This window comes from Hemicordylus capensis, chromosome 2 (assembly GCF_027244095.1).
Source record: "Hemicordylus capensis ecotype Gifberg chromosome 2, rHemCap1.1.pri, whole genome shotgun sequence".
NCBI classification, from domain to species: domain Eukaryota; kingdom Metazoa; phylum Chordata; class Lepidosauria; order Squamata; family Cordylidae; genus Hemicordylus; species Hemicordylus capensis.
Window position 1 is genome coordinate 338438093 of NC_069658.1, and position 12968 is coordinate 338451060.

At 43.6% G+C, this 12968-nt stretch overlaps 1 protein-coding gene across 7 annotated transcripts in view; it reads right to left on the bottom strand.

The window, feature by feature from the left end:
• The window catches only part of GRIA1 (glutamate ionotropic receptor AMPA type subunit 1), a 299136-nt gene that overhangs the window by 74569 nt on the left and 211599 nt on the right, over window positions 1-12968 (bottom strand). For all 7 annotated transcript variants that reach the window (XR_008314540.1, XR_008314541.1, XR_008314542.1 and 4 more), the window contains 4 exons: window positions 9919-10080; window positions 8618-8785; window positions 5848-5952; window positions 5166-5273 (listed from right to left, as the gene is read on the bottom strand). Coding sequence is in view for 3 of the 7 variants with exons in the window: in XM_053288235.1 (XP_053144210.1) it covers window positions 5166-5273; window positions 5848-5952; window positions 8618-8785; window positions 9919-10080 (543 nt within the window). In the remaining 4 variants the exon portion in view is untranslated. The remainder of the gene's footprint in view (window positions 1-5165; window positions 5274-5847; window positions 5953-8617; window positions 8786-9918; window positions 10081-12968) is intronic.

Consider the following 12968-nt stretch of genomic DNA (forward strand, 5'->3'; position numbering starts at 1 on the left):
TTTCTATTTCTTTTTCTTCTATTCTGCTATCCCCTGGCATTGCTATGTCGATTATTTTGAATTGTTTTTCTTTCTTCTCGACTACAGTTATATCTGGTGTATTGTGTGGCAGATGTTTGTCTGTTTGTAGTCGGAAGTCCCATAATATTTTTACATCTTCATTTTCATCAACTTTTTCAATTTTATGGTCCCACCAATTTTTGGCTACAGGTAGCTTGTATTTTTTGCAGATGTTCTAGTGTATCATCCCTGCTACTTTGTCATGCCTTTGTTTGTAGTCAGTCTGTGCGATCTTTTTACAACTTGTTCTTTCTTGTAGGCCTGTTTTGTTTCATTGATGTTGAATAGTTTCGCATTATTGACCATTTGAAGTGCATCTTCTTCACTCTCCTTGATATATTCTTCAAGGCCTCTTTTCTCCTCCTCTACTGTTTGATGGACTTGCAGCATTCCTCTTCCACCTGAGCTGCGAGGGAGGTATAGCCTATCTACATCACTGCGGGGGTGCAGAGCATGATTGATGGTCATGATTTTCCTGGTCTTACGATCTAGCGTCTCTAGCTCTGCCTGGGTCCAGTCTATTATTCCTGCAGTGTATCTGATAACAGGTATAGCCTGTTTATGGCTTGTATGGTGTTCCTGCCATTGAGTTTGGACTTGAGGATTTTTCTAACTCTCCTGATGTATTCACTTCCTATTTTTCTTTTAACTTCAGTGTGTGCGATGTTATCAGCCTGGAGAATGCCCAAGTATTTGTAATGTTCTTTCTCTTCCAGGTTCTTGATCTTGCTTCCATTGGGCAGTTCTATTCCTTCTGTTTTTCTTATTTTCCCTCTGTTCATTATTAATGCAGCACACTTGTCTAGTCCACTGCTATATCGCCACTGAATATACGGACAGTGTTTAGCAGTGATTCGATTTCTGACTGGGACTTTCCATACAACTTCAGATTGTCCATGTACAGCAGATGGCTGACTTTACTTGATGTTTTAGATGTTTGGTATCCGATGCCTGTTTTGTTTAGTATTTGTGAAAGCGGGGTCATGGCGATTACAAACAAGAGAGGGGATAGTGAGTCCCCTTGGAAAATGCCTCTTCTAATGCTAACCTGTCCAAGTGTCTCGCCATTGATTGTTAACTGTGTACTCCACATACTCATTGCTTTTTTAATAAATATCTGAATCTTTTTGCTGACACCAGTTTATTATTATTATTATTTCTATTATTATTACATTTATATCCCGCTCTTCCTCCAAGGAGCCCAGAGCGGTGTACCACATATTTAAGTTTCTCTTTCACAACAACCCTGTGAAGTAGGTTAGATGGAAAGAGAAGTGACTGACCCAGAGTCACCCAGCAAGTATCATGGCTGAATGGGGATTTGAACTCAGGTCTCCCCAGTCCTAGTCCAGCACTCTAACCACTATACCACACTGGCTCCCTGTTTTGATTTTAAACTTATATTTAAACTTATATATGGCTCCCTTATATTGATTTGAAACTATGAACTGGCTCCAAGTTTCTTTTACTCTCAGCATACACGCATGCCTAGGCAAACTCCGCTGTGCTTTGCCTCTGTGCACTCTGTTGTAATAGAAGGGTATCTCTTACCAGAGAGAATTCCCAACAATGTCAGCCACTGGCTCCATTGTCTTCTGAATAGTAAAAGGCTCGATCACTTGGACAGTCAAGGGACCGGGTCTCACGATCAGTGAGATCCGGTTTCTCCTGGTGAGCGGGCAGGGAGCCCTGGGCAGCCGGATCTGTTGTCCACACGATGGCCGGCTCTGAAATGGAGCCAGCGGGGGGGGGGGAGCAGGGGCCGCGCGGCCCCTGCAAGCCCCAGTATGCCCTGCGTGACTGCACAGGGCATACTGGGGAGACCCCCCGAGCCAGGAGGCTGCTTTTAAGCCTCCCGGCCAGGGGTCTACTCATGTGTAGGTGCAGCGCGAAGGTGCAGCGTGGCTACTCACGATAATAAAAAGCAGGTTTGCTGGAGCGCTCGCTCCGCAAACCTGCTTTTTACCAGGGGTTCTCGAGCGGGTTACCCGCTCAAGAACCACCAGGCTCAGCTGCGAGCCCGGTGGTTCTTATGGTCACCAAAAATCAGGCTAGCCTCTGCTAGCGCCCCAATATCTTTCTCCACCCCCACTCCCCCAACCCCAAGGCTGGTACTCTGGGTCCTGCAGGAATCCAAACCCAACAACTAACATATGTGAACAGTCAGCCACAGCACTTTGTATGACATCTCACTATCATTCATACTTTTATGTAGGCATGCATTTACCCTGCATCCATTTTGAGCACCTGAGATCCCATGCTAAAGCTACAGATGCTGTTGACCACTCCTACTGCAACAGCAAAGAAAAGAAATCTCAGCCTTAACATTGCCCTCAGCTTACTCCTGACTCTCATTTCCTTCTTACCCTAACCCCTTTAGGCTTCCATCATGCATCCCACCCACCCCCTCCACATTAACCACACACCACCCTGAGCATATTCCTATGGTGCTCACCCTGTCCCTTACAAAGACACAGCCACATCAACATCCAACAGCTCTCGCACCTTCAAATGTATCCCTCAACATCCTGCTCTCATGGCCATTGACTTTCAAGTCTCTTCCCTCTCTTTCATTGATACAACTGAAGGGGACTTGCTGATGGATAGCAGGTACAGTGCAGAGCGATGCAGCTCATTTCTTTCTGACTCATATTCAGCTGATATTCAGAACCATAATGTGGGATGCTGTAGCCCTTATGAAAGGTCTGTGGTATGAGGGAGAGCTTTGAGAGTCACTGCTGAATCTGCTTGCCACGTGCTCTTCCACCATTCCAAATGAATTCCATAAACAAGGTCACATGAGTTTACACAAACAATGCAGCTAGGTAACAATGCCCAAGACATAGTGTGAATATTAGTAAGATGTGTACATGCGAGTTACCTTCCAAAGGAGCCATTAGCATTTAGGAATGATGGGTGGACCTTCAATGGATAATCATATAAATTGATATAGCAAATCAGCATTTCAATTGGAATAGAACTATGAAAAATTTCCCATCTCAAATCACAGCAAAGCTTTTACCAGTCATTGCAATCATAGGAATTGCTGCGAGCCATATCCATGATCAACCAGTTGACGTGTAAAATTGTCCATACCTAGAGACAGTGCCAGAAGGAACAGTGGGGGTGCATACCTGGAGACAGTTGGAATTGCTTGCTTGTAGAGCTGGCCCTTTATCTAACTTGGTTTTAGAGAGAGTATCTGTTTATGGAACACTTGCTTGCTAGGGATATCAGAGAATCATTACATGCTAGGGGATTATCAAGTTTCTATTACAACCCTTTGAAACCGAGCAAACTTCATGTCTCTCCTGTCAGACGTTCACTTAACCTTTTAAGGATTTCTCAGTTATGCTAGGAAATTACTATAAATCACCAGTATTGTCCTGTTTTTGAAACTTTTCCTGATACAGAAACTGCACTTTTATTCTTACAATATCAGCAGACAGTCTCTTGCCTCAGGATCAATTGAGTGTATTCATATTCTTTGTCAGTCTTTTAAGAATTTGAAGACCATCATTGCATGCTTCTTAAAGCCTATACCAGTGTTCTGCAAGGCCTGGGAGCCGGTGGTGGCTCCCATTGACCCTAAGTGCATTGACCCCGCCAACTAATTGTTTATTAGGCCTATGCAAAGCTTCAGCTGAAGTCTCCACACAGTTCTCTTGACACTGTAAAGAGGCAACCGTTTTTCACTGCTGTACTTTGCTCATTGCAGATTGGGCTCCTTTTAAGGAAATGAAGCCTTCTCTATCCCCAATGCCATCTTGGAAGTTGTACACAGAGTACTGGGAGGTGTAGTGTCTTTCCAGTAAAAATCTCTATTTTCTGTATGGAGAAAATGCTGGGAAAGACTACACTTCCCAATGCTTCACATGCACCTCCCAAGACAGCAGTGGAACGAGGGCTCAGTTTCTCTTAAAGGGCAAAGCACAGCACTGCACGGGGGTCAGTGCAGTGGGAAATGGCTCTCACATTAAAGATCTTTTGCCAAAGTGTTCCTCACTTGAAAAATAGTGAGGATCACAGGCCTATGCCATCTGCTTAGATTGTCTATTGAGTCTACCTGAATATACCTACTACTATACAAAAATCTGTGATCCAATCTAGACACATTATTCTAGATTCGGCTGACTAGTGTCAAAAATTTTTTTGATGTGTAACATATCACAGATGTCTGGTAAATTTAGACATGTTCCCATCACTTTACCTCTTTCCTAAAAAATTTCTACCTTGCTAAATTTGTGTGCCAGGATTTTGTTAAAAGCACAGGAAAAATAACCCCCCAAAGTGACAACTCTATGAGGCTATTCCCACAATCAGGAGAAATCGGACTGGGGAGCCTAGCCCAATTTCTCCTGACCATGAGAACCACCGGGCTCGCAGGCAAGACTGGTGGCCTCCAGGCGGTTAACCTGCCAAAGTAACCCTCCCCTTAAACTGGGTTTGCGGAGCGAGTGCTCTGCAAACCCAGTTTTTAAAATCGTGAGTAGCCACGGCTACGCATGAGTAGACCCCTGACCGGGAGGCTGAAAAGCAGCCTCCTGGATGGGGTGTGTGTCTCTCCAGCATGCCTTGCGTACTCGCGCAGGGCATGCTGGAGCTTCCGGGCCGTGCAGCCCCTGAACTCCCCAGCCCCGGCCGGCTCCATGATGGAGCTGGCAGTTATGTGGGCGGCTGCTGCAGCCACCCAGAACGGAATGTCTGCTCGTCTGCGGGGAGAGCGGGCTAAGCCCATTCTCCCCACAAACCCATTAGAGGCTCTTCACACTAATCCTGTGAAGAGCCTCCAAGTGTAAATCATTTCAGTAATGAAAAAGAATTTAATATCTACAAAGTAGGATGTCTTCTGATCAATACTCTCTTCTAATTACTTAATATGAATGTCTGATCACTGGTTATATACTAGTTTTGTTCTAATAGTGTTATCAATGTGATTGTTACAAATAAGTTGAAAGTTTTAAGGCTCCCCGACTTCAAATACTAAATTCTGCTGTCATTGACTTGCAAATAGTGAAGGAAATCATAGGCAACCCCCAATGTTTGAGAGTGCAGAGGTAGAAGAGGGGAGTTTTAGACAATGTTCTTGATGGTATAACACTTACTAAAATAGTAGTAACTATGTAGGTCCTGTTCTGGAGGTTTGTCGTTTCATTTGCACCTTGTTCTGTGACTGTTGGGACAAGTTTTTCATCTTCATTCCAGTAACCAATCTAGTAATGATAAAGAGATTATGGCAAACCTTTGACACAACACTAGTTTCCAAAGTGGCCAGATGTTATACTAGTGAAGAGAAGCACAAAGCAGTGTGAGAAATTAACCACCCACTTAAACTTCTTGATTGTATTCACGTTTTAAGAAATATAATGCCCTTTGTTATGACTGCATTTTCCCTCTTAGGCCTTTATGATACAACAGAAAAATCACAACGTATTTCAAAACCAGCACATATATTGGTGACATTACATTCATGGAACTTATATGAAGTTCCCTTTCTGTTCACTGATATGTTCTGAGGATTTCCTGACTTTCGTAGCACTTTATTCATACATGAATGGTGAGCTACTTTAATACTTAGTATAAGGTATGAATAAATCCTCTTTATAATAAACTCCCTGCTTACAACTATACTTAAGATCTCACTGACTCATATTTTTAGCAGTTAATGCACAAAGCATTATTTACACACATAAATGGCCAACAATTTAAAAAAATGAGGAGAAAAGGTTTCGGAAACATGTTTCATTTCCCAATTCCCTTCTGTTTTCAAAAAGATGGTAACTTTACCGTTCTGGTCCCATCATGTTTCATTTCCATCACATGAAGGGTGTAATTAGTTCGATGTCCTTTCTCGTTAAATTGGACATTACCCGTTAGTCCTTCAAATCGCACCTTAAAAGTACAGAAATTGACAAGATGATCAGGTTTGCTATGAGCTTCAGTATTTTGCTCCTATCCAAAGTTTTAGCATCAGAACAAACCCACATGCAGATCCATCAAGATCTTCTATACCAAATTTAAAAATATAGAGCAGACAACAACTAAGCTAACAAGGTTACATCTTACTCCTAATTCCATCACAAACGTCATGCTATACCTGATGTGTGGTTAAACTCTCCTATTTGGTAGGATGATACAGGAAACCAAGCTACCATAATGTGCTCATCTCTATGGGCTCAAAAGATTACACACAATGGATTGGAATTTCTACCACCACGTAGTCCAGTAAAGATTACATAGTGGCAAATGATAATGGCGAGAAGGTAATTAAGGTAATAAACCACTCCAAGTCCATAGAGAAAGTACTGTGCTTCTGCACAGGATCTCTACACAGTGTTTCAGCTGCCATGCCAAACAATGGAAATCTAAGCAAGGAGAAGGGATAGGGACTGGCCTTCTTTCTGAGATGCATTTTGTTCATGTGAAGAAACATGCAAATGTGCACCCCCCATGCCCGGTCTAAAGGGCTGCATCACATGCACTGGTGTCGTAAAGTTAGAGCCAACCCTGGGACCACTTCCAGATGGGCCCCCTGCCAGCCATGCACCATGACGCCAGTCACACAACCAGTTCAGTGCATTGGCATGAACATCAGCATAAGGGGCATGCATCAGCATAAGGGGCATGCATGTATCAGGCACAAACACGTGGCCTGTCGGCCTCACCCAGCTAGATGCTTCTTTTTTCTCCTTTCAGAGTTAGGGAGAGAAAGGAAGCACTCAGTGGCGGACAAAGTATTTGCCAACTGGGAGAGACTGATGGTTTGCAGGTCTGGGCCCGATGCTGGATGTGTCCATTTAAATGGCATCATAAGCATGCCAATGTGCTGGTGTTAGGGGGCGCTGTCAGCATTGGGGCATGAGTTTGCCACCCTGCAGTCTCTAACAACTGGCAAGTACTTAATTTGCCAGCTGAGTGTCCATGGTATGTATGTGAGGGGCCTCCCAGGCGGCCCTGGATAATGACAACCAAGGGACATTTGTCTCCTGCTCCCCCACCACAGTCAATCATGGCTACACCTCTGATCACAACATGTTATTTTTGCACATTTGACTCAGTCTTGATTGTCAACTATGGAAAAATGGAGTACAGTTACCAATTCTCATTCAAGATTTCCAAAGGGAAGTAAAGTTTGGTGAGTTAATAGGCTTCAGAAAAATGCATTTCTCTTCTTCAAATGTCTTTGCATGGATTTTCTACCATTGTGTCTTTTTCCAGTTCTGTTTTCCCGAATAAGTTTATTTCTTAATCAACTTTGTTTGGGTGCTACATTTCAGAATACAATATTCAGTGTTCATATGATTCAACAGGATGTTCCCAGATGGTGGTCCAGAAAATAATGGGCAGAATTCAACCTAGTACTTGTGTGAACAGAAGTAGTTCAGCTCATGCAAAAGAAAGCAGGGTGATTTTTGCCATTCTCTCCCTCCTCTCTAGAGCCTCTGAGCCCCCCACCAGTGCTTGAAGAGACTGTAGAAGGAAGGGGGATCACCAAAAATTGCCACTCCTGCCCTTGCACAAATCAAAGCCTTTCACTTGCACAAATACTAGTCTGGAGGCTGCCCAGTGGCTATACCAATCTGTTCTTAAAGAAATCAAGAGGTAACAAAACTATTAAAAACCCTTCAGTTTAAGATGAGCATAAGGTGCTTACAGTTTTTACTCATGCTCTAAAAATTATGGAAATTGCAAATTAAGGTGGTTACCTTAACTTCCGCAACATGTAAGTAATAGATACTTTTTATATTACATCACATATTATGCTGAGTTTACAAATTAGACATCATGCTCCCACACTGTGCCCTGGTCTCAGTTCAATCCAGGCAGAAATTCCTGAAGCATTGTGCATCTACAAAAACATCCCACAAAAGAAAATCTCCCATCTAATACCTTGCAGTAGATAGACATTCTGCTTTGGCCCTCAAATAACCTGCACTGAATTCTAGAGGCAGTTTCAGCCCTTTCAATTGACACCAATGGCTCAGAGCTCAGCCAAAAGTGGTATCAGCAATTAGAAGAATTGTAGAGAATTGGATCAAGTCTTTGATGGCATCTCTGACTAAAAGGACAGAAGGGCAGCAGACACCATCTACCTTAATTAGAGCTAAGCCAAGTCAAGGGAGGAAGCATGTTCCACAAAACATTTTCAAGTACACCCCCCAAATTAACCTGAATTTGTGCCATTTATGGAGAGGGCCTGTTTAGCATGTGTTGAGGCAGCGACTTGATATTCTGTTTCTTCTTGTTTTGCATTGGCAGGCAAGGAAATGCAATGAAGCACAGGGCACAAAGCACAGGGAGCATTAAAATTTGGCAATCCTTCCTCCTGTCTTCATTCAGTCCTTGAGGGTCATGGAAGTCCTCAGGGGTGGGGAGAAAGTTTCACTGGAGGAGTGATGGGTGAAACTGCTTGCACCTATTGAATTTCGACCTGGTCACTTACTATCAATGGTGGAAGTAAGTAGCATGCCTATGTATATATTTTTTGATCGATACGTAATGATTGCTTATTAGAAAAACAAGAGCATGCATTTCACAGTATGGTTTGATTTCCAACCTGTTGCAGGGCTCTCTGAATGTCAATTCCTTGTCCCCATGGAACAGCAGGATTTGCAAGGCAATCTCCAGCATTCCCACGACGGGAGATGTCAATTCTCTGTTTCCTGAGACTCTGGAAAGCTTCTGCCATTACCCGAACTCCATCATATGTCAGAGCAGATGTGTACTAGAAAACAGACAGAAGACATGTGCTAGTCATTAGAGTTGATCTTGTATTCACATATTCCTCCTCCCAAACTAGGGCCTTCAGATTCCGTCTAGACCACGTGAGCACCAATCTAGAATGTCACTGGGAAAGTGTTGAGAGATGCTGAATCTGGGGATATTTTTAAAAACACATGTGCCTGATTTTAAAAGACATAATCTACACAAAATGCACTATGATGTGTGTGTGTGTGTGTGTGTGTGTGTGTGTGTGTGTGTGTGTGTGTGTACACTATTGAGATCTAAGCTATGTCAGTATTTATAGAAAGCAGCAAAACATAGAGGCAGTTCTCATGAGCAGCCTACCCCAGGCTAGGGCAGCCCAGCCTGGGCCAGGCTGCTCGTGTGCAGCACCAGAATGGAGCCTGATCCCAGGGCTGCCTGCTCACCTAACCTGACTTTTAAACCCACCGTTCAGCTGAGGTTAAGCGAAACTGTGGTTTGCTTAACCTCAGCAGGCGATCGGGTGAATGCCAGTGGGTTAAAAGGCTTCCCTTGCCGCCCCCCTGCCACCACTTCTGGCGGGCCAGGAGGAAGAAGCATCTGCGCCGAGTGCAGTGGCTGCTCTAATGTGGGCAGCTGCTGTTCTCATGGCACTGAGCACTCTGGGATGTGGGAGTGTGGAAGTCCTCCTGCTCCTGGCTACAGCCTTCACTGTGCCACTGCTTGTGTGGGTGTGCGATATGGTGGGAGCACAGATGGTCACCATTCATCTTCCGGGGAAGGCAGGCAAGCTCCTTTCTTCCCCCCTGCCCCAGCCTGCTTGCCCACACAGCCGAGGCTGTGTGAAAGACCTCATTGTTTCTTAAGTGCTTTGTTCTTAGCAAGACAAAATCAAAAGAGGACCCAAGTTGAAGCTTTTACTCCAAGTCATTTTTGTTACCAGTTCCCCACACATGTACTGATGCCACATGAGGCCCTCCCTAGACAAAAAAAGAGAGAAGAAGCTGTATTCCCAACTTGACCTTGTCTGAACAAGGTCACTAGGATTTACTATGAAGATTTAAAGCTTGAATCTCTGCTTCCAGCTGAATGAGTGTAATAAGACAGTGGCCCTGATGCCACTTCAAACAAACGCTTTTCAGTACCACTTGCCTTTGGCCTCTTCCAGTCAACACGAGGCTGCTCTCTGGCATCGTTGCTCTTCCACTGTTGCATGATCTTGTCTGGGATGCTGTCAGAGTAGTTTACCAACTGGAACCCAGTCACATTTGCTCCACTTTCCTTGAATTTTGCTAGGTCAATATCCATGAATCCCTACAGAAGAAGGAACACAAAATGAGGAGTTTAATAGGAGTGCAAAGGAACAATACACACTGGGCGAGTATGTTCATTATACTTAAGAAGTCAGTTCCCTGGCTTCTGTCCTCTTCTAACACTGCAGAACAACAAAAGTGGCTGCAGTGTGATGAAAGTGATAAAAGCGGAATAAAAAGTGTGTTGGGATATTAGGGGGAATGATGCAGTTCACTATGCAGAGTCCCCATGTCTTCATGGAACAGTCCCCCGAATAAAGCTATTTGAAACAAGCCACAGTGCTTGTAGCTTCTGTGGCTACTTCCCACCTGCCATAGAAGTAGTTTCCATCACAGGTAAGGGATCAACCCAGCTTTTTGTAATCAGTCTCAAGGAATGTGTTTGGACAGGAGGAAGTTCATAAGAAACTTGTGATCTCACAATAGTGCATAAGAGAAGAGCATAAAAGGCTATTGATACTCCCCCCTCACAACTGTCTGGCAAATTTGCCATACAATTTTAATAAAATTGTAAGAGTTCTTTTGAGCCGCAAAATAATGCAACACAAGAGAGCTATTCATATGTTACATTGTATGCATGCACAGATCTTCTTACAATTTTTCATTGTATATTATTATTTATCATTTATTCGATTTCTATACCACCCTTCCAAAAATGGCTCAGGGCGGTTTACACAGACAAATAATACATAAATAAGATGGCTCCCTGTTCCCAAAGGGCTCACAATCTAAAAAGAAACATAAGACACACACCAGCAACAGTCACTGGAAGTACTGTGCTGGGGGTGGATAGGGCCAGTTACTCTTCCCCTGCTAAATAAAGAGAATCACCAAGTTAAAAGGTGCCTCTTTGCCAAGTTAGCAGGGGGTATATGCATTCATTTTAAAGGTCAACATAGGGACTGGACGTCTTTGAAACTGTGGCGCAGAGATCCCATGTATTGCTGTATATGCACTGAATGTAAGATGTGACTAATGACATGTGTACAAATAATCAGCTATGTGCAGACTATACACAGATTGTGTGTGAAATGGACTACAGCTTCATGTATCCTGAATGGTTCAGATTTATTAATGAATTACAACATTAAACTCCCATCTCAGTTTTCTCCTCCAGTAAGACTGAATCTACTATATTTCAATCCCACACAGCCAAAAGAGGATGCCAAAGTAGGATGGTGACTTGAATTTCAATGTGAAAAAGAAAATAGGCCCATTAGCCAGAGTACATTTTCATTAGGGCTGCCTGAATAATGGAAAAATGTATTCCTAGAGAATGATTCAATGGGGAAAGTGTCAAAATTTGCAAGGAGTATTAGTCACAAGAAGATGCTCATCCAGCTCTAACTCTCATGCACTCAGTCAAGTGTCAATAGAGGGATAATTCATTCTCAGATCAAGGTCCATTGAAGAAACAGAATGAATTGAAAAATTGACCTTTCAGTTGACCAGGAGGTAAATATTCATATTTAACTGTCAAGGACCAGAGTAGACCTGTTAAAAAGACTGTATCATAGTATGTTACCTGCTCTTTTGACATAGTTTGGAGAGATGAAGGAGATCTAATTTATTATGTACTGTATTTCACTTCTTTCATCACTTTGCTTCACACACATAGCAAGATACACATGAATTTGTTAACTCATTTTATTAACATTTTGTGGAAGCAATGTTGCTTACTAAAACACAGGAAAATGCCAGTGATCACATGTTGAAATGCCTCAATGTACTGAGCATATTGGATACTGATTGCAACACCTCCATTACCACCACCACCAGCAAGAAATAAAAACTCCCCCCTACCTGCATGACATGCATGAGAGGTTTCCCCCCACTGGGAAATGACAAGCTGAATTCAGTCAACAACACAATGAGAACTGCCACATGGTTAATTGAAAGAATGGCTAGGTAGCTAGATTGCATACTGAAAGGATATGGCTGGACACACACTGGATTTCGTCTTTTGCTTAGATCAGGGGTTGTTCAGTGGGTGGGGTCTCCTGTAGTTTCCCCATTATCATGAATGGACCACTTCCTGGTTAAGGTTGGTCTCACAGTCACATCTGACCCTTGCAGGGGTGGTGGAACTATTAGAATGGTCCATCCAAGAAGGCTGTTGGATCCAGTAGGATTCCAAAGGGCCTTGGAGGAGTTTGGAGTTGGTTCTGCCAGTGATTCTGTCGATGCCCTGGTGGATACTGGAACAGGAACAGGGAACTTACCAGAGCAGTAGACACAATCATTCCTAAGTGTCCTCTCTGACCCACTTCAAAATTAGCTCCATGGTATACAGAAGAGCTATGGGAGCTTAAACAGCAAGGTAGACAACTGGAGCACAAATGGAGAAGGACTCTTCTTGAATTTGAAAAGATACCACATACAGGTAGAGCCCATTTGAAGGCCTATGATGTGGCAATACATGCAGTAAGGAAGCAATTTTATTCTGCATGTATTGTTTCTGCAAGTTCTTATCCAGCAGAGCTGTTCCTGATTGTTCACAGTTTAACAAGTTCCTATGTTTCAAATCTGTTTCCAGAAACAATGATTCTCTGTGATGCATTCAATGAGACTGTTCTCGTGAGCAGCTAAGCCCAGGTCAGGGCAGCTAAGCCCGGGTTTGGCTGCCCTTGGGAACCCACAGGAGCCAGCCTGCCTAGGGAGCCCATTTCTCAAATGGGGTTAAGGGAGTGAGTGCTCCCTTAACCATGTTTCCCTGACCATGTGCAGCACCTGCTGCTTGTAGTCGGTGTTGTAACACTGATGGGCACCTGCCCATCACTGTGTGGATCCCCACAATGTACCACACACCCACATGGTGCATTGTGCATTTTCCGGGGTTCGGGCCCCAAACCTCCCACACTGCCTGGGGCATCATCATCATCACCATCA